General features: G+C 38.2%; 4 protein-coding genes and 1 long non-coding RNA gene across 5 annotated transcripts; 1 reads left to right on the forward strand and 4 right to left on the reverse strand.

Annotated features, from left to right (window-relative positions):
* Positions 1 to 298: 298 nt before the first annotated feature.
* LOC145914299 (styelin-C-like) lies at positions 299 to 2195 on the reverse strand. Its single transcript, XM_083002107.1, has 4 exons — positions 2011 to 2195; positions 727 to 758; positions 579 to 670; positions 299 to 341 (listed from the first exon to the last, which is right to left on the reverse strand). Exons 1-3 carry the CDS (start codon positions 2169 to 2171, stop codon positions 585 to 587), a joined length of 279 nt encoding a protein of 92 aa, XP_082858233.1. The 5' UTR covers positions 2172 to 2195; the 3' UTR covers positions 299 to 341; positions 579 to 584.
* A 1386-nt stretch (positions 2196 to 3581) lies between these two features.
* On the forward strand, positions 3582 to 4498 carry LOC145914252 (uncharacterized). Its single transcript, XR_014403369.1, has 4 exons — positions 3582 to 3784; positions 4007 to 4038; positions 4109 to 4201; positions 4439 to 4498. It is a non-coding gene; the product is annotated as an uncharacterized LOC145914252 (long non-coding RNA).
* Positions 4499 to 5362: 864 nt separating this feature from the next.
* LOC145914285 (uncharacterized) lies at positions 5363 to 6255 on the reverse strand. Its single transcript, XM_083002089.1, has 4 exons — positions 6051 to 6255; positions 5779 to 5810; positions 5609 to 5719; positions 5363 to 5440 (listed from the first exon to the last, which is right to left on the reverse strand). Exons 1-3 carry the CDS (start codon positions 6230 to 6232, stop codon positions 5616 to 5618), a joined length of 318 nt encoding a protein of 105 aa, XP_082858215.1. The 5' UTR covers positions 6233 to 6255; the 3' UTR covers positions 5363 to 5440; positions 5609 to 5615.
* A 2758-nt stretch (positions 6256 to 9013) lies between these two features.
* LOC145914203 (uncharacterized) lies at positions 9014 to 10277 on the reverse strand. Its single transcript, XM_083001994.1, has 5 exons — positions 10172 to 10277; positions 9692 to 10122; positions 9423 to 9454; positions 9252 to 9362; positions 9014 to 9090 (listed from the first exon to the last, which is right to left on the reverse strand). The coding sequence occupies exons 2-4, from the start codon at positions 10093 to 10095 to the stop codon at positions 9262 to 9264; spliced, it is 537 nt and encodes a 178-aa protein (XP_082858120.1). The 5' UTR covers positions 10096 to 10122; positions 10172 to 10277; the 3' UTR covers positions 9014 to 9090; positions 9252 to 9261.
* A 5836-nt stretch (positions 10278 to 16113) lies between these two features.
* Positions 16114 to 16937, reverse strand: LOC145914167 (uncharacterized). The gene is made up of 4 exons (XM_083001952.1): positions 16729 to 16937; positions 16625 to 16656; positions 16433 to 16542; positions 16114 to 16231 (listed from the first exon to the last, which is right to left on the reverse strand). The coding sequence occupies exons 1-3, from the start codon at positions 16911 to 16913 to the stop codon at positions 16439 to 16441; spliced, it is 321 nt and encodes a 106-aa protein (XP_082858078.1). The 5' UTR covers positions 16914 to 16937; the 3' UTR covers positions 16114 to 16231; positions 16433 to 16438.
* Between the last annotated feature and the right edge of the window lie 2285 nt (positions 16938 to 19222).

Raw genomic sequence — 19222 nt, forward strand, 5'->3', positions numbered from 1 at the left:
AAACAGTCGTGTAAACTTCACGCATGATCCGAAATACCGTGTGCGTTTCGATACACTTAATTGTCTCAGACTGTAGTTATTCTATCAGCAACCTTTACTACATTGGTAAATTGCTTTGATTGTTTGTTTTGAGCGAATTTTTTTTATTTGATTATTTGTTTATTTATATACCTTTCTAGAAACCAAGAGATTGTTTTGGCAAGATCAACATTTTACAGTACTGCGTTAGTTAAATACACTTTACATTAATCAGACTGAGCGACGGCATAACAACAATCATTCACACACGATATTAAATGGATTTTGTTTATTTAGTTTTCTTGTCCCGAGGTGGAAGAGATCTAAAGAAAAAAGGAAACCAAGTTTTGAAGTGTAAATGTTGCTTGTAAATAAAGTTCAAAATCTAATTATATTTCGCCTGACGTTATTCATAACGAAGACTAAACTTAACCTTTAATTTATTTGAATTTCAATGCGAATTGCATCACCTGAGGAAGCGAGATCAAGCTCGCGAAAGCTCGTGCTAATATAAATGTTTAACAGTCAGTCTCTTATTAAAACAGTGCACCAGCAAGTACTTTAATTTATTGGAGAGCATCCAAAACCCCATCAGCCTCAAGTTGCTCCATCAGATCACGAAACTCATCGCTGCGAATGATTGCTACAATTTCTAAAAAAAACGTCACTATGCATTAAAAATTCATTTAAAACCTCCATTGATTTTACCTTCGTCTGTCAAATCCTCAAGCGTTTTGTCCCTGAAATTAAAATGAAACAATTGTTGTCAAACGAAGAAAGAGGCACATAGGGGAGACCGGGGATACCTCGGACACGGGGATACCTCGGACCAGGTATTTTACGTCACAATTAGGTATTGTTAAGACACTTTTACAAAAGCTTTATGTCTCCATCAAACGTTAACAGGAACTTTGGAATTAAACCATGTCTGCTTTAAAAAGTTATAATCGAAAAAGTCGATTTATCAGTGAAACCAAGTTTTTCAATTTGTATGTGGAAGCTTATATATCTGTCACAGTTAATCAAAATGCAGTAATTTTGGGTTGATTGCATAATCAAATATGTATTCTTGGATAGGCCAATGATGATTTTGTGTAACCTTTAAAAATACGGCCGTAGTTTAAGAATTTCTATGTCGTCACGTGGTCGGGGATACTTCGGACATAATGGCAAAAAATCGCGAGAAGGCAATAATTTTTAAGTTTTATGAAAAATTATCGGTCATAGTAGAGAATAAACAGAGGCTGGATGAAATGATTGAATTTTGGCAGTAAGAAAAAGTCCCAAAGATAAAAAATCGTTTGTTGACTCTAAAATCTATGATGTCCGTGCTGCCGTTAAACGTACTCGATTTACCCAAAGCATGAACGTGTGGAAGGGTCGAAACGATAAGTGGCCACGCCCCGATTCCGGAAAGCTTGAATGATATTTTATGCGCTAATGCCCCAATGCTGATATTGCGCCAAGTTTGATTTCAGTTGTTTGTTAAATAAACAAAAAAAACGTCTGTTAAAACTTGCTGTCCGAGATATCCCCAGTCACGTCCGATGTTACCCCGGTACCGGGGTGAATTCGGACATTTGAGACCTGTTTAAAAAATGGGCTGAATAAACATTTTTAGTGAGCTAAAACGAACGAAAAACCTTTTGTTTTTTGACTACTTACAACAAAATAAAATTTAAGAATGTGGTTCATAATTTAAAAAAAATATGAGCAATTTTCCCAAAACCGTCCGAGCTATCCCCGGTCTCCCCTATACTACATCTTACAGTTCTACAAAAATGAATAAAATACAGTAAGTGTGCAACGTGCAACTGCAATTTATTATGTGAACCGTTAGCAGTAGGAATATGTTGTGCAACAGCGTTGTGACCGTAATTTTCATGCGTTACATAAATCACGACAGCAACCTTGTTGCCACATAATTTGAGATGCTGTTATGAAATTCTTTGAGCCGTTATGCTCGTTATATCTAGATATCGTCAATCTTACCCAAGAAGAAGTCCGGCTCCGGCATGAATAACACCCCGGTGTCTTTTGTAGAAGCCGTAACCGGCCCGAGCTACACGAGCAGCTTTTTGGATCCATCCGGCCTCAACGTCTACCACAAGGACGAGGGCTACGAGCAGTGCAAAGATTGCAAGTTTGTTCATGTTAGTTTTGTTGTACTACAATGAATGTCTGCAAAACATCAACACAAAAGCCAAGTAAGATAAATGAATTGGTCTCACCAGGTCATGATGCTCGACATATCCATGGTTTACTCAGAACGAACTGAGTCTCCACATTTAACAATCCACAACCCGATAGTTGATCTTCTCATGGTACGACAAGAAGATGCATCCGAATATAAAGGGTTTTTTCCTGCGTGATCTATCGAAAGTCAACCAAACGAGTGGGGAATTCAGGCACTTTTATCCTTCCACATACGAGGGGGTGAACGCCGGTCATTTGGAGTCAGGACATTGTTTTATTGCAACCAACCGGTGCACATTTGCGTTAGATTTACATATTGTGAATTACAGTTTAAGACATTGATTTGAGCGAAATTTGAAATGGGCAAAAGCTGGGGAATGGTCAATCCAACATTTTAAATATAGTTTGAATCATAAGAAAGGCAAACTAAATTTACAACACCTTGTGCAATCAAAAACCATTTCCATTGGACATTAGTACAGTTGCATTGCTAATATTCACACAGCAGTTTACAAACCGAAATAAGCAAGCGTATTTTGGTTGCAAACACCAAGTCTATGCGCAGTTACAGCGTGATATGCAGTACGTAAAATCGATCGTGCCAAAGCACGAAAAATCATTCGTAAAATAATTACTTTTACACTCATATGCAACGAACGAAAAGAACAAAATTATTAGTCCATACAAAAATGAATTTTACCTCCTAAAATACTTACGTATCACTAGCTTACGTCATCGACGCTGTGTCTAAGAACTTGGCAAAGAGTACTATACCTATCATGTGATTGTGCACTTTGTCGGTGATTGGTCAAAACTCTGTGAAATTAGGCAAGTCAATTTGAGGGCCTGACCTTCAAAGTTGGCTAAACTAAAATGAGGAACCAGGAAGTCGTAAACTGAATATGAAATAGTTGGGGAAGGTGAAAAGTTTCACAAACTTCGCAATTAAAAACAGACCTTTTTGACCTGCATTCAAATGGGTTTGCGCAGGAAACTTTGAACCCCGGTTTATTCACCAAAGTCTTCCAAGATACCTCGGAATGTAAATCAACGCACATTTGACTCGGATGGTAGCGAAAAAAACAATACTCTACTCATATTAAATGGCGTTTCACCCTTCTATCGCATATTTAGAATGCAAAATTTAAACAAATACCGGGATACCTCAACTTGCCTTGCTAACGTTTGGTCGCCAAACATTGCCTATAAAAGAAGAGATGCTGTAGTTAAATGCACCACAATCTGGCTTAGCGACGTGTATCGCTGCAGTTCTTTTGCGCTTAAATTAACAATCATCGTGGTGAACATTTTGCTGTGGTGAAATAGCAAAAACTATCCAGGTTTTTGTGTTGATGTTTTGCAGACATTCATAGTGATACTACAAACCCAACATGAACAAACTTGCAGTCTTCGTATTGGTTGTAGCCCTCATCTTCGTGGTGGATGTTAAAGCCGGTTGGAGGAGAAAATTTGCCGGGGCAGCTCGCGCTGTCGGCGGGGCAGCTCGCACCATCGGCAGGGCATACAGAAATAACCGAGGACTCATTCACGCCGGAATGCATATGGTCGGGTAAGAATTTTCAACGAAGAAAATGACGTAGAAACCTGAACGCAATAAATTGCAAAATTTGACCTTGCAAGCAGAACAGGATTATTTTTGCGATGAGATAAATAATTTATTTGCAAATTTTCTTTACTTAATTAAGTTTGAATATGTTTTTGGCTGCAGTGGTAAACTGGTGAAGTGGCGCTTAACATTTCTATGGCATTAATTCTTTTGTTGTAATTTCAGGGACAAGGCACCTGAAGAATTGACTGACGAAGGTAAACATGTTTACAGTCATGATAGGTTAGGTATGCTTATCAGGTGTATACACTTTGTCGTTTTACCTAGAAATTGAAGAAATTATCCGTAACGACGAGGTTTATGATCTAATGAAGGAACTTGACGCTGATGGTGTTTTGGATGCTCTTGAGTAAATAAGAGGTTGGTTTAACTGAAGTGCTAAAAGCCGAGGAAGAATGTGTAAACTTACGTTACTCTTAGTAACCAAATTTATCGCATTTCTGAAGTTCAAGTGTGTGTCTTGATATCTAAATTGTTTTTCCAATTTTCTGGTATTTAAGAATGCAGTAAGTGTTTTAATTTCGCAATTTGCAGGATTGCTTTGAAAAATGGTAAAAAAACTCACATTACAGCTTGGTTCGTGCCTTTTTTTTTCAGGACTCTCCCATCACTGGGATCAATATACGGAAACAGAAATAAAGTAAATGCATTTACGGCTGTGTGTTTCCGTTTGTTTTGTTGTGAATTCAGGCCGACGGACAAAGGCAGACAAGACAGGCACCAATTACGTGGAAAATGCAAATCTGTTGACTTGTAGAGGGTGTAAAATTATGACGTCACTCTTTAAATGGGGAACAAGTTAAGTTATGATTATGATGATTTAACAGAAGCCGGCAATTAAATTTTTGAGAGCAGTAAATAAGGGTAGTAGTGTAAGTAGGCTGTTCGCGACGCTCTTTTTGTATTGCGACTTAATGACGATAACTGAGACACAAGCATTCAAGGTCATTTTGCTAAATTTTAAAAATCTTAATCAAGGTAAAAACACAGTATAAGTGTTATGTACTTATCACTACGCCACTCGAGATCACGGGTGGCCATGAACTTGTCCGCGAACGGGAGCGACAAAAAAACTAAACGATTGACTTATGGGCGACGCAATTGTTTTAAAGGAGAGTGTCGAAAATTTTGGGAAACTTCCATATATTTTTGCAGTTGGTGCCACGTGTTAGGTAATGCTGGTGTATTTGACAATAATTGTTTAGTGTAGCGTGTTAATTAAGCGAACATCAACCAATGCCTTGTTTTCACTCCAAATTTTATCCAAAACATTTAACGATTATGTTTATTTACATATTTTGTAAGTAAGGCAACACAAAGCACAATTTAAGGTTAAAACGATAGACCAGGTGATCGCGATTGTTGTTTTGGGTGCCAATACTACAAATAATAAAGGTGGGACTTAAACAAACATTCATGTAATTGACGTTTAATCATTTACTAAACAAGATCCATTGAAGTCTTTGTCAAACTTGTCATGAAAATGTATACAGACATCCGTAAATGTAAGACATTTATTTACGAGCGGACAAAATGTTCCAGCAATAAATTCAGTTTACATTTTGAATGCCCTGCTTTCATCCATTTGAATGGTGATATCTGCAATAAAGCATAAACAAAATTTCGATTTGCTAGTAATTTTTGCTGTTCATGTTGAAGAATTGAAGAAACGAAGCAGTGAATTGTGGAAATAATACCATTTCCAAACTACTTATTTTCGTGAACTTGTTTTAAAAGTTTAACATTTTCAGTATGAGACTACCAAACCTGTCGTTTACTCTTGGCCATCCATAACTTCTTTGAGCTCTGGCATCTCTTCAGCTACAAGTTCCATGATTAACTTTTGAAATGCGTCACTTGTCGGCAGTTGCTCCGTTTCTAAAGTTAAAGTTATGAACGAACTTCCTCGTTATAAAGTTATGGCTTAGCCCACTTACCTTCATAGGCCATTTCCTCTGGGGTCTTGTCCCTGAAATAAATTAAAACAGTCGATAATTTTTGAAAATAAAAAAAATGCAACATAGCAATTTTTGTTGCAACAATTGGAATGAAGTCCAACTGAGGTAATTCCATGCCCGCAACATCAAAATACTAAAGGTGTATTCTGTAATGGTAATATTAGTAACAAATAGTTCTCGGAAAACGCTAACGGTTCGAATGGTTGACTTTCAAATAAGCGTATTCTACCATAAATTACTGACACTCTTACCCGAATCGCCCCAATGGACGCATGGGAAAAAGTGGCCGTCTTGGCCCCAATGGACGCATGGGAAAAAGTGGCCGTCTCGGTCCCAATGGACTCATGGGCAGAAGGGGCCGTCCCAGCCAAGCATCAACGTCTACCATAAGGACGATGGCAACCACCAGTGCAACGAGTACGAGCTTGTTCATGTTAGATTTTTTGTACTACAATATTGACTGCAATGCAACAATAGCAAATCATATTCATAGAGTTCTAGTCAGGTACACACAGCCTGCATCAACCATGAATTTGTTTTCTTTTTCCTCCAACACAAGCACTGATCTGTTTGCAAGATCAGCCCAAAGTGCAACTTTTGATTGCAACCACTTTATATACGGGGAAGTTTTCCGTATGGCCGTCTCAACGCTGACAATTTCTCAACCTACGAATTGATCTAGTTTTCTAGAAACAGAAGTGACGTCACATTAGCCAACGTTTGTTTCACTTTGCCTGTGTTAACATTTTGGTTGATATAACTAAAAGACTTAATTAAACTTAATATTGCAATTGCCTAAAGCACATTTTTGCCTAGAAGTGAAGAGTGTGAATAAGTATACGCACTAACATATACGTTTTACTGAAAACATCCACGAAACTCGCATATCCAATGTATTATTTAAATTAAAATTAATCTCGCATTGACAATTAAATGCTGAAAGATTTCGGAGATTTGGGGATTTTCCTTTTATTGTGTTTGCTTCGACGAAGTTTACGGTGACGGATTTGTTCATGGAAAACCAGTCACAATCGAAGCCTTTTGTAAATTTATCTTAAGGGGAGGCTTTCAAATACGTTGAAACACAGGCATGATTGCAGTTATTTACCCATGTATGCATTAAATATTTTTTTTAAGAAACGAACCAGAAAACACAGTTGAATATCAGGGTGAACAAAAAAAATGTCACAACTGGCTTGTCTTTGTTTTATGTCGGAAAATATTTAACATTTTTACATGAAAAAACAATACAAACAATACTGGATCATTGAACCAAGCCGTCTTGGCAGGCTGTCCAACTATTTCAATGTTTAGCTAATTAGTGGCCCGTAGGACTATTGGCATACGAAAAAATTGACATTTGGCAAGCGTTTTTTACGTCACACCGTGCATTTGCTTGGTGGTAATATAATCTATTGATACATAAACCCAGAAATCAAATTTAAATTCGTTTATAGAACGTCAGACCGTACATGCGTGCAGACGGATGGGAAAAGGCTTTGACCTACCGCCATGCTGCTATCATGAGTAAAAAAAATTATTAAACCAATAAAAGATATTTTTGACTTACCTTAGACAAATGGTTTTGGCTCACAGTTTCTTAAGTTTTGTGGCAGACGGTGTATTCATTCCCATAGCTCTCATCTAAGTGTTTGGTCAGTGAGTCTTGCATGGGTGTGAACTAGTCTTACATGCTATACAGCACATATCTTAGAGGCCAATGCCTAAACCTTTTAATAACAGGTTTTAGTAATTTAGCTGCAATTGACCGAGAATGTCTTGCTTATTTGCATTAGTTTAATAAACTTAAGTAGTTCTCTGTATATTGGCAAACAAGCTTTGAAAACAATCGAAATACACAACAATAAGTCTTCCAACACCTAATTGTCTTCCGTTTGAAATACGGTTACCTGTAAACCTTGATCACGTGGGCGAGTTTTGAATGGTTGCGTTCGAAACCGTATTATGTCTAAATAAATTTTAAGTAATGAATACTGGATGTCTGATGTGATTTTAAAATTTTATTGTTTTTCTTCGAAAATGTCGGGCTCTTGGAAACACAAGCTTAACAAATTAAAATGGACAAAGTTGCCTGAATACGAAGGTGTTTGGGGTAAATAATTTCCGACAATTTTGAACTCCAAGCGGAAGGGGCTTGTGAGCAGCAACATCGGTCATGGCGCAGGACCAAGCACCAAACCAGACGGGATTCTCGTTACGGATAACCGGGATTTAAATCCCAGTGTGGTAAAACTGCATATAGACTGAAATACCCGTGATACAACGTATTTTGTGTTATACAATTATGCATTATGTTTTGTTTGTCGGATTTGTTGTTGTGTATAAAAAAACGTATGTATAGCCAGTGTTTCAAACTCCACCAAAATATCAAAACAATGTAAAATGATAAACGTGTCTAGATCTCTTCAAATATTGAAAAATTGGAATCTTAACCAGATACTGCAGATGTTGACCGATTACGGTCCCTTCCGTAATGGCAATATGCACACAAACAACTTTAAACAACTTAGCCTCATATGTTCCTTCATGATACCCACAGGGCGAAATATGCATTCCTAACGATAGCCAGGCTGATCTGTTTAAAAGGTAGTGCTATGTGGGCACGTTGTTATGTCTTTACGTTACTCAGCAAATTAAGCAACTTTGAATATCGCAAAATCAGTTTTGCAAAAACAAATCTTGCATTCAATTGTGTTTTATTCAGCCTATTTCAGACAGCAAAACCCTGCACCACGGGGTGGCTTAACACCGTGGATCGCTGTGGGTCTTTTGCGTTTAAATGTGTTATGTAAACTGTATAAGGTGACGAATGGGATGGACAAGAAAACTTTATAAGAATACACGATCGACTAGAGGCGACGCAATTGTTCAAAAAGAAGGGTTGAATAGTTTAGGAGGTTTCCATATATTTTCGCAGTGAAATGATTGTCACTAGAGGTCGAGTTTTGCATGAGCATTTGCGTATAGTTGTTGCGTTACCGAAAGATTGCCACGTGTTCGGTAAGGCTGTGTATTTGACAATGAAGGTAAATTTGTCACGTGTTAATTAAGTGAACATCAAACATTGCTTTATTTTCATTTTTAATAAGCAATTGACGACTTTTTTTATTTCCCTATTTTGCAACGGCAACACAAAATATGGTTTTAGGTTAAAACCACATACAGACAATGTAAATGTAAGACATTTATTTACGAGCGGACAAAATGTTCCAGCAATAAATTCAGTTTACATTTTGAATGCCCTCCTTTCATCCATTTGGAAGGAAATATCTGAAATAAAGAATAAACAAAATTACAAATTTGCCGATAAGTTTTTGTCCAAATAAGTGAGGAAACGAAGCAGAGAAATGTGGAAACAACACCATTTCAAAACTACTTATTTTCGTGATTTTTTTGACCAAAGTTTATATTTTTTGTATAAACTAGCAAACCTGCTGTCGTTTACTCTTGGACATCCAGAAGTTCTTTAAGCTCTGGCTCTTCAGATTCAAGTTCCGTGTTTAAGTTTTGAAATTCTTCACTTGTCGGCAGTTGCTCGGTTTCTAAACTTAAGGTCATAAACGACAACTTCCTCGTAATAAAGTTATGGCTTTGTCACTTACCTTTATCGGCCATATTCTCCAGGGTCTTGTCCCTGATATAAAACATGTAAAACTATTTAATAATTGGTAGTTTTTAAAAGCGAGAAATAAGCAACAAAGCAATTTTTGTTTCAACTATTGGAATCAAGACCAACTGAGGTAATTGCAAGAAAATTAAACGAACCATGTAATAGTAATATTAGTAGCGAATAGTTCTCGGAAAACGCTAATGGTTCGAATGGCTGACTTTCAAGTAAGGGTATTCTTCCATATATTGCTGACAATCTTACCCGAGTAGCCCCAATGGATGGATGGGAAGAAGTGGCCGCCTAAGTCCCAATGGACCGATGCGAAGAAGTGGCCGCCTAAGTCCCAATGGACCGATGCGGAGAAGTGGTCGCCTAAGTCCCAATGGACCGATGCGAAGAAGTGGTCGCCTAAGTCCAATGCGAATTGGAACAGGAACATGAACGGTTTTGGTGACGCGAACGATTTGGGGTACGCGAAGGATGCGGGTTTTATAGACGATTCTCTTAAAATTTCTGCAGATTCTGTTGCGCTGCTGGGCAACACGTGCAGCGTTGTTGACCCAGCTTCGACGACGTCGACGGCGCCGACGTCGGCTCCACCAGGCATCAACGTCGACTAGGAGGACGAGGGCTACCAACAATGCAACGAGTGCGAGCTTGTTCATGTTAGCTTTGTAGTTCTGCAATGATGACTGGAAAGCAAAAATACAAAATCAAACTGATAGATTTTAATAATCTTACCCGCTAATCCGGTGTACAGCCTCGTTCACTGAAACAAATGCAACTATGAACCACCAGTTTGCTTTCTTTTTACCTCCCACACAAGCACCGCCTTATTTACGAGATCGGCCCAAGTGCAACTTATGACTGCAACAACTTTATATAAAGGAAGGTTTTCCGTATGGCCGTCTCAACGTTGTGGGAAAAATGCGACAATTCCTCAATCTCCGAACTGATTAGTTTTCTAGAAACAGAAGTGACGTCACAGCATTAGCCAACGATTTTTTCTCATTGCCACCATTTACTTTTGGGTAAATATACCTGAAAGACTCATTGCCGACCAACATGCGACCCGCTGCAGCCAACAGTTTGATTATTCGTAATGATATATCGTGTTTCATCAGACAGACTTGCCCAATGGGCCGTGTTGTTCGGGTCGGTTCACTTGATCTTCGTAACATTTATTGTAGCAAGAATTACAATAATTGGAACAATGCTAAGAATTCATGATGTTTTATTAACACGACAGATTATACCATTTGTATTACAAAGAGGGGCACAGTAGTTGGTTATTAAGCCGATTTGTTTTACATCGTCTTATGTAATTCGTCCTCGACATTTTAAGGTTTCGTTGCAGGCATATATGACAACCGCGCAATTTTTAAGGCAACTGCATAGATGCTTTATTTATGGTTTATGAATGTCGACCTCCGCAAATAAATGAATCAATGCCAGGGGCTTTACAATAATTTACAATTGATTCTTACAAGGAAAACTTCAGCCTTAAGTGGAGGGAATTGTTCGGGGTTGAATAGGACAGGTTCCTGTTCCTGAACTTCGCCGAAACAGAACTTCTCTCCATAAGCTTTAGATCTGTGTCTGCAATTAACTCGCTGATTGGTGGGTACTAGTCCTGCCCTTTATAAACCGCTGCATTCCATGTTTGCTTTAAGCATCCAAATCCCAAACAAGGGAGACGTTTGCTTTACATTGCAGTTGCCTACACACACATTGTTTGCGAGAATAGTAAGTGAATATACATGTGCTGCACCAGTGTTTGAGCTTAGTTTTTTACTTTGCTTCTCTGTTTTGCATTCCGCAGAAACTGATGATGCCCTTTGCAGGGGAAAATATATTTTTCTGATTTTAAACATCTTAAGAGATGTCTGCCGAATTGATTTTTGCAAATTTTTCAGACTTTATCAACAACATACATGTTTTATTGGAAACACCCACGAAGCGCGCCAATGTGATTTAAAAAAAATATCTTTTGGAGAATTGAATGCTGGAAGGTTTCGGAGATTTGGATTCAAGCGGTAAATTCCCAGCTAAAATCCCTGAAACGTTTTTACCACTGTACAATATGGTTCACTGGCATCGCAGCCACGGTATTCTTTAGTCATTCTTTTTCATTGTGTCTTGTTTTTACGAAGTTTACGGTGACGGGTTTGTTCACGGAAAACCAGTCACAGTAGAAGCCTTTGGTAAAATTATCTTACGGAGATGCATTCAATTGTGTTGAAACATAAGCATGTTTGAACTTACTTTTATAAGTATTACACAATTATTAAGAGAAACGAACCAGATTTAACTGTGGCGCGAAGAAAAATGGTATGGGGTCGCGTATTGGGGTAAACAAAAACCTTGACAAAAACAGCATGCTTGTCTTTGTTCTATATCGATGGATATTTAATAGTCTTTTACATTATTAGACTTGGCAAGTAATTAAGGAGTTCATATTGCAATGCTGGAATACTGAAACCTTTACTACAACATATGGTTGTCATATTTCAATGAGTTGCGATTCAGTGGCCATAGGGCAGTTGGAATGCGAATTCCTTAACTTTTTGCAAGCGTTTTTTTTAACGTTAGACCGTACATGCACTGAAAGGTAGTATAACCTATTGCTATAAAAACCAAGTAATCAAATTCACCTTCAGTTATAGAACGTCAGACCGCGCATGTGCGTGCATACAGATGCGTGGGAAAGAGATTTTGACTAACCGCCATGCTGCTGTCATGGGTAGAAAAAACTAGAAAACCATTAAATCGAACGAGTTATTTTTGACTTACTTTTAAAAAATGGTTTTGGATCGCAGTTCCCATAGTTCCCATCTAGGTGTTTGGTCTGTGGGCCTTGCATGGGTGTGAACCAGTCTTACCTGTATACGGCATATATCTTACACGTGCCGTGTGGAGGTTGAGGCAAAAACCATGAAATAACAGGTTTTGGTAATTTTGCTGCAATTGACCGAGAATGTCTTGCTTATTTGCATTAGTTTAACAAACTTGAGTATAGTTCTCTGTATATTGACAAACAAGCTTTGAAAAAATCGAAATACACAACAATAAGTCTTCCAACACCTAATTGTCTTCCGTTTGAAGGAAAACACACGGTGAAAAATGCTACTAGATTTTGCTGTGCTGCAAATAAACCGCGTGATTGACCACGTGGCCGCGTTTTGAATGGTTGCGTTTGATCTCGTATTATGTCTGAATATTTTTAAACTTTAAGTAAAAAATTCAGGATGTCTAAAGTAATTTTAAAATTTCATTGCATTTATTCGATGGGGTCCAAAAATGTGGGGCTCATGGCAACACACCTGTTTCATATAGACAGCTGATAATGTATTTGAGAAAACTATCTTCACAACAAAATTATACAGCAAGGTAACCATCACTTCTCTTTTGTTCAAAAATATAGCAAATGAAAATAGACAACGTTGCCTGAACACGAAGGGTATATAATATCCGACAATTTTGTACTCCACGCGGAGGGGCTAGTGAGCAGTCATAAATACGCTACCTACAACTACTAAAACAAACCAGATGGGATTTCGTCATGGATAACCTGGATTCGATTGCCGCTGTGGTAAATCAACACAGATTGAAATGTAATGCCCCGCGATACCATGTGTAGGTTATTACTATTGTGATGTAATACATTTGTGTCGAATTGCACGTATTTTGTGTTGTACAACCATGCATCATGTGTTGTTTGCCCCATTTGTTGTTGTGTGTAAAAAACTGCAAGCGTAATTGTGCAACTGCTTGTGTGTACATGCTTTTGAAACCATAAAAACGATAAAAAGTAAACCAACCCCACGACCTTGCTTCACTCCACACAACTCTCTGTTGACTACACCCAAAAGCTGTAGACTACTGTTTGATTGCAGCTGGTGGCTTTGGCTGTGGCACTGGGTTAACTTTAACATTAGCAGGCACAAAGATTTTCACTTTGGGGTACTTTCCGGAGACCTTAGAGGTCGAAACAGTGTGAACATCTGTCTGCAGATCTTATTGGTATGTTGTACATTTTTCTTCCAACAAAATTAAACATTCGTCAAGCAGATAACTAGTTATACACTAATCACTGCGATAGTACACCGACTCAAGATGCCACACGCAAAGAATTTATTTGACCAAACTTCGAACTGTAAAGGGTTTATTCATTCAAATTATGTTGGTCTTTTGTGGCTGTGAACGGAGTTCCTGTAATACAATTAACCGAGTTACAATCAAAGACAACAGTAAACGCCAACAAAAGTTGGTTGCCGATGCTGTTGCAAGCTATGCTATGTTATATGTATGCACCATGGTACACATTTTTCAAAAGTGGAAAAGCCCAGCGATATATTCATAGTATTGTGGTTATGAAATCAACAAACCTTTTGTTTACTCTTGGACATCAAGAGCTTCTTCAAGCTCTGGCATCTCTTCAGCTTCAAGTTCCTTCATCAGGTTCTGGAATTCATCACTGTTGGCCAGTTGTTCGATTTCTAAGGGACGAAGATGATATTTCCTATAATCAAACCTTTCATACCAGGATTATTTTAACTCGATAATATATATGCCACTTACCTTCGTCGGTCATGTCTTCAGGGGCCTTGTCTCTGAAATTAGAATAATTTAAAATCAGCAAATTATTTCCTATTACCCGCCCAGCTTGTTTATGTGGTAATTAATGACATTCTTGTGTTTTGTGTATAATCGGTGCGCTTTTCCCGAGTAAAAGCTAGATTTCTTGTAATTGATGCTGTTACTGCTACGACGCCGACCGCTGCCCCAATTGTTGCTTTCCACCATACCGAGGATAAGAGTTACAATCAGAACAAAAAGTGCGAGTTTGTTCATGTTAGGTTTTCCCGTTCTATACTTGGTCTGCAAAGCAACAACATATTAGCAGACCGATATCATTTGTCTGATTCTCAACCATAGCGCAGTGTTCGTATGAATCATGGGGCCAGGCCAAAATATATATGTGAACAACAAAAACAAAACTAGAACAAAGCTATCAATTGTTTTATCATTTTACCTACAACACTTAACCCCCGGTCTGATGGTCACGCACCCTCTACTTATTATACGCATTTGCCGACAAAATCTTACAAACTTTAAACTGTAAGCGATCTTATACAAAAAATGACGACCGATGACGAATAGTTGAACTCACCAATGGCCGCGTTGTGCAATCTGCAAAAATAAGCACATGGTTGCGCGAGCCTACTTTGAGCAATCACGTAGGTTCCCTTCCGTTCCATCCGTTGTGGAATGCGGTTTTCGTTGGTGGGTTGATGACGGAAAGCCTGGGCGAAGAAACCCATAAGGGACTTGAAACAATTTGAACAAGTAGTAATTGCCAAGTGGTAAAAGCAAGTTTTCAGACGTTATAGAGTTTTGATTGAGACTTCGTGTTTAATGCTTTCCTGCAGAAACTCTTACGACATAAAGTGACCGCAACAAGTTAGAAACGCTTTGAGGTTCGGAACGAATGACTCCAATTTGATTATAACATCAGATCGCACATCCTCCGTTGGAAATGAAATATCGTAATCTACCTCGTTATTGGAAAACATAAACCCATGTGTCGAACCACGATGCCTCACTTACAAGTTTAAAAGATTGCCATCATTGCAAAGTAAACGCACTAAATTTAAAAAAAAATTGCTGCCATATGTTCGGAAGCCTCGTCGCCAGTACGTTTTCATCAATCTCCGCTCCCACGCAGAGTTTTCGCAAAAAAACAAAAACTGAGGTGCGGGAAAAAGGCCATGCTATTACCCCACGTTTGCTTTGTCATATGTGACATGGAAGGCATCAAAGCAGGTATTCTTTGCTCACTTTTTATAAAGGCCTTATTATGAACAGCTGTTTTTAATTACTACGAGTAGTCTTTGCTCGTTGTGGTGCTTTGAATTAAGTAGCACACTTTAAAGTATTCGACAAATTTTCAAAATTGTTTTGCGAAATGAACCTTATTTCAATATTACGCACATGTCTTGCAAATTACCACTGGTTCATTTAATTGCTGTTAAATGGTTTCCTGGAAGTAAACAATTAAATTAGTTAACGGAAACACAGTCATTCTTATTCCCTACCATTGCAGACAAATAAAAAAACCTTATTGTGGTTGCTCGCCCCAGTTTTTAATTTCTATTACACATGCCAGTATTTATATTAGCACAAGTTGTCGAAGAAAAATCATGACCTCATCTTGCGTAGCTAATTATGGTTGAGTTTAGTCATTCATTATCTTTATTGATAATTTAAGTATTCCAAGACTGTAGAATAAATTTATAGCCTAGTAAGTTAAAAGAAAATTGCTTGTGTTTTAATTTTAGATCGGAATCGTTGTGGAAATCTCGTCCACACACGTGTTCAAATTACTTTTAACAAGCAATTATATACCACTGTTTCAATCAAGATCTTTTTTTGGACTTAAAATATTTCTACAACTTTCTAAATAAGAGCAAATGTGAACAATATTTTGAGCCTGGGTACGAAGGTTTGAGGTTTATTTTGATCCATAACGTCTTTAATTTACCCCGGGCGATGGAGCTAGCGAGCATTTCCGCAGATTTTAACAAAACACTTTATGGCGGGCGATTTGCATTATCGGCCAAGAAAGAAAACCTAAACAGAATTTTTGTCCTTGCTAACCTGGGTTCGAAAGACGATGTGGAAATGATAAAAAAAATTTCGACATGAAAATACACACGAACAAACATGCACTGAAGAATTTATTCGACAAAAATGCAAAGTTTTTTTTTTCCAGTTGTCGTCTTCTGTGGATGAAAATGCCTGGAATACAAGTAATCATCGTAAACAAGTTTTGTCAATCAAATAGAGAACCTCAAACGATTTTCTACAATAAACACGGGTAACAAAGTTCCTCGGGATGTTGCTGCAATCTGTTATGTTCAAAACGCCTGGGTACTTTTTATAGGGACTTCCCATTCTGTGGTGATATTATTTTAGTTTTTTGACAAGAAATAAACCAACCTTTGTTTATTCTTGGACGTCAAGAGCTTCTTCCATCTCTGGCATCTCTTCAGCTTCAAGTTCCTTCATCAGGTTCTGGAATTCATCACTGTTGGCCAGTTGTTCGATTTCTAAGGGACGAAGATGATATTTCCTATAATCAAACCTTTCATACCAGGATTATTTTAACTCGATAATATATATGCCACTTACCTTCGTCGGTCATGTCTTCAGGGGCCTTGTCTCTGAAATTAGAACAGAAGAACATTTTTGAATTAAAATCATAACATTTCTGTAATTTTTGCTAAAACTCTTACCCAAGAAGCTTAAGTCCGAGGTGGATAGGCGCTTTGTATTTGTTGTAAAATTTGTAACCTTTGACAACAGCACCTACAGCTTTCCTGATCCACCCACCACCACGGCGACGACGACGACCCCAGGCCTCAACGTCCACCACAAGGACGAGGGCTACGAGCAGTGCAAAGATTGCAAGTTTGTTCATGTTGGTTTCCTTGTTCTACTGTGAATATCTGCAATGCAACAAAATAGGTAAAGTGATTTCAATCGCCTAAACGATATTGTTTCTCAACCATAGAGTACAAGAGAGTAACGACCCATGGCACAAAGTCCAATCAATCGATTTTCCTTTCTGCGCAGACTGAGAAGATAGACCATGGTTATATTAGCTTGTTGCTTTTCTTTATTCAAACAACTAGAAACAATACTCGGGATAATTTTACCCAAAGAAAGGGTGGAAATTTGTGATGATGGTGTGACTCAGTATGCGAAACTCATTGAAACGGTGCAATGCCAACAAAGGACCATAAAGTGTCACTCAGACGCATAGCATTGTTTAAATTATTACGAGAAATTAGTCAAGCCACGAACCAGAGCGATTCAATAAACATCACGACTGAAAATTTGGCCGAACTACTCAGAGGCCACAGAAAGAGAAAAAAGTCGCTTATTGGTTGATAAATGTCATGTGACTTGTCGAGTCGCGAGATCCCTCATTCTATAGCCAGTTACTTGCTCCGAATGTCCGTAGCTTCGTTAGTATTTCTGTCCATTCTGTGATATTTTTAACATTGTATACTGTCGCGGTCGGGAAGCAACCATTTTGCCTCGTGTCGAATGTCATTCGCTGCATTTTCATATTGCTATTTCAAAAACAATGTTCACAGTATCTCGAACATTTTAAAAAAATGTATCAAAATAAGTGGTTGGGATATTGACATGTGAGTGGACGTTGAAGCTGGTTGTATCGGTGGCCATGCCATTGTATGTTTCATGTTTATAGTTTAGAAACTTTTCGTACAAAGTAAAAATGATGCTTTTCAGGCTGCGTTCGCCCGAAAACATTTGACTGGTGGAGAATTATAAAGGGGGACACACGAGAAATAACATCTTCGTAATGCTGCTGTATATATGGATATATGGAAACAGAAATGATCAAAATATTCAGGTTTCTAATGTTGGTTTGTACACGGAAGTACAATTGGGCGCGTCCCTTCATTAAACATATAGCCATAGATCCGTCTTAACTAGTCACGCATCGCATTGTTTTGAAACTGTACTCTCCGAATCATAATGACTCAACCGCTAATTGCTTCCTGTTGATTTATTAAGCGTTCGCCTTACTCAGATGGAAGGGAAGTGGGCGACATCCGCGCGTTTTTTGTCGGAATTCCCAGCTGGAGTTAATTTGCGTAAGAGTCGCCCACTGTACGCCTCATTCTATTATCCTATGGTCCACGTTGCGAGATTGCAGTGTATTTATGTTAACAGTATTTCGGAATCGAGGAGTTGCGAAATCGGATGTTATGCATCTGTTTTACGAATATATTTAGCAAACTTGAAAAACCAATATATTTCCGGAAATTATTTTTTTATGGAAACCCGTTGTTGGTATATTAGACGTGTTATAGTTTCAACAACACAACATCTCACGAAATGTTTAAGTCTAAATGGAATTATTAGAAGCTCTGTCGCTAAATGTGTGATAAACCGGAGCCATTAAAATCAACCATGACAGCGTGCATCCTGGCCAGAACAGGACGTACGTTACTTGAGGGTAATGTAGCGACACACGCTTTTTACACACAAACAATGAAATTTGCGAAACTTATCCAAGCGCAATCTTGTATTGGCGGAACTACGGTAGGATCAAATAAATCACAACACTAGATGGGGTGCAAAACACGGCGCAATAGGTAGTGGGTAATAACACACAAGCTACGATAAATCTATAAAGGGGACGACATGGCTATTTGCGTTGGGCCATGTGCAAGACAGTGCCGGTGAAGAACATGCAGAACCAAACCTTCACTGTATTTTGGAGAAAACTAAAAAACCTCCGCAAACGCGAAAAGGATGCGGTCCAAGCGAAACAAAACAAACATTGGAATGGAAAGGATATGACTGGACATCATATGCCGGAAAAGGACAGATGAAGTAAGTTTCCAAAAAGTGAACGTATTTTTTTTTTGGAAAAGCATGAGGTATAACTACATGTGTAAACCACGTTGCTCCATCAACTGTTGATTTGAATGCTGCCTCGTGCAAAACTTTTAAAACGAGCATAGAAGTAGGTGAGCCGTATCAACCAGTAGTGGACAACGAGTTTTAATTAACAAAAAAACTTTAGCTTTTTGTTTAATCATTGAAAATCAATACTGAAAAAACGAGAATGTTATGTAGGGGAGATTGGTGTTTAAGACATGACCAAAACGAAATGAGGACAACGCATAATCTACAAAACCTCGCAAACAACTTTTCTCTAAATTTTCCAATGTTTTTTTAGTTTCCGTT

This window comes from Ascidia mentula, chromosome 9 (genome assembly GCF_947561715.1).
Source record: "Ascidia mentula chromosome 9, kaAscMent1.1, whole genome shotgun sequence".
Lineage (NCBI taxonomy): Eukaryota > Metazoa > Chordata > Ascidiacea > Phlebobranchia > Ascidiidae > Ascidia > Ascidia mentula.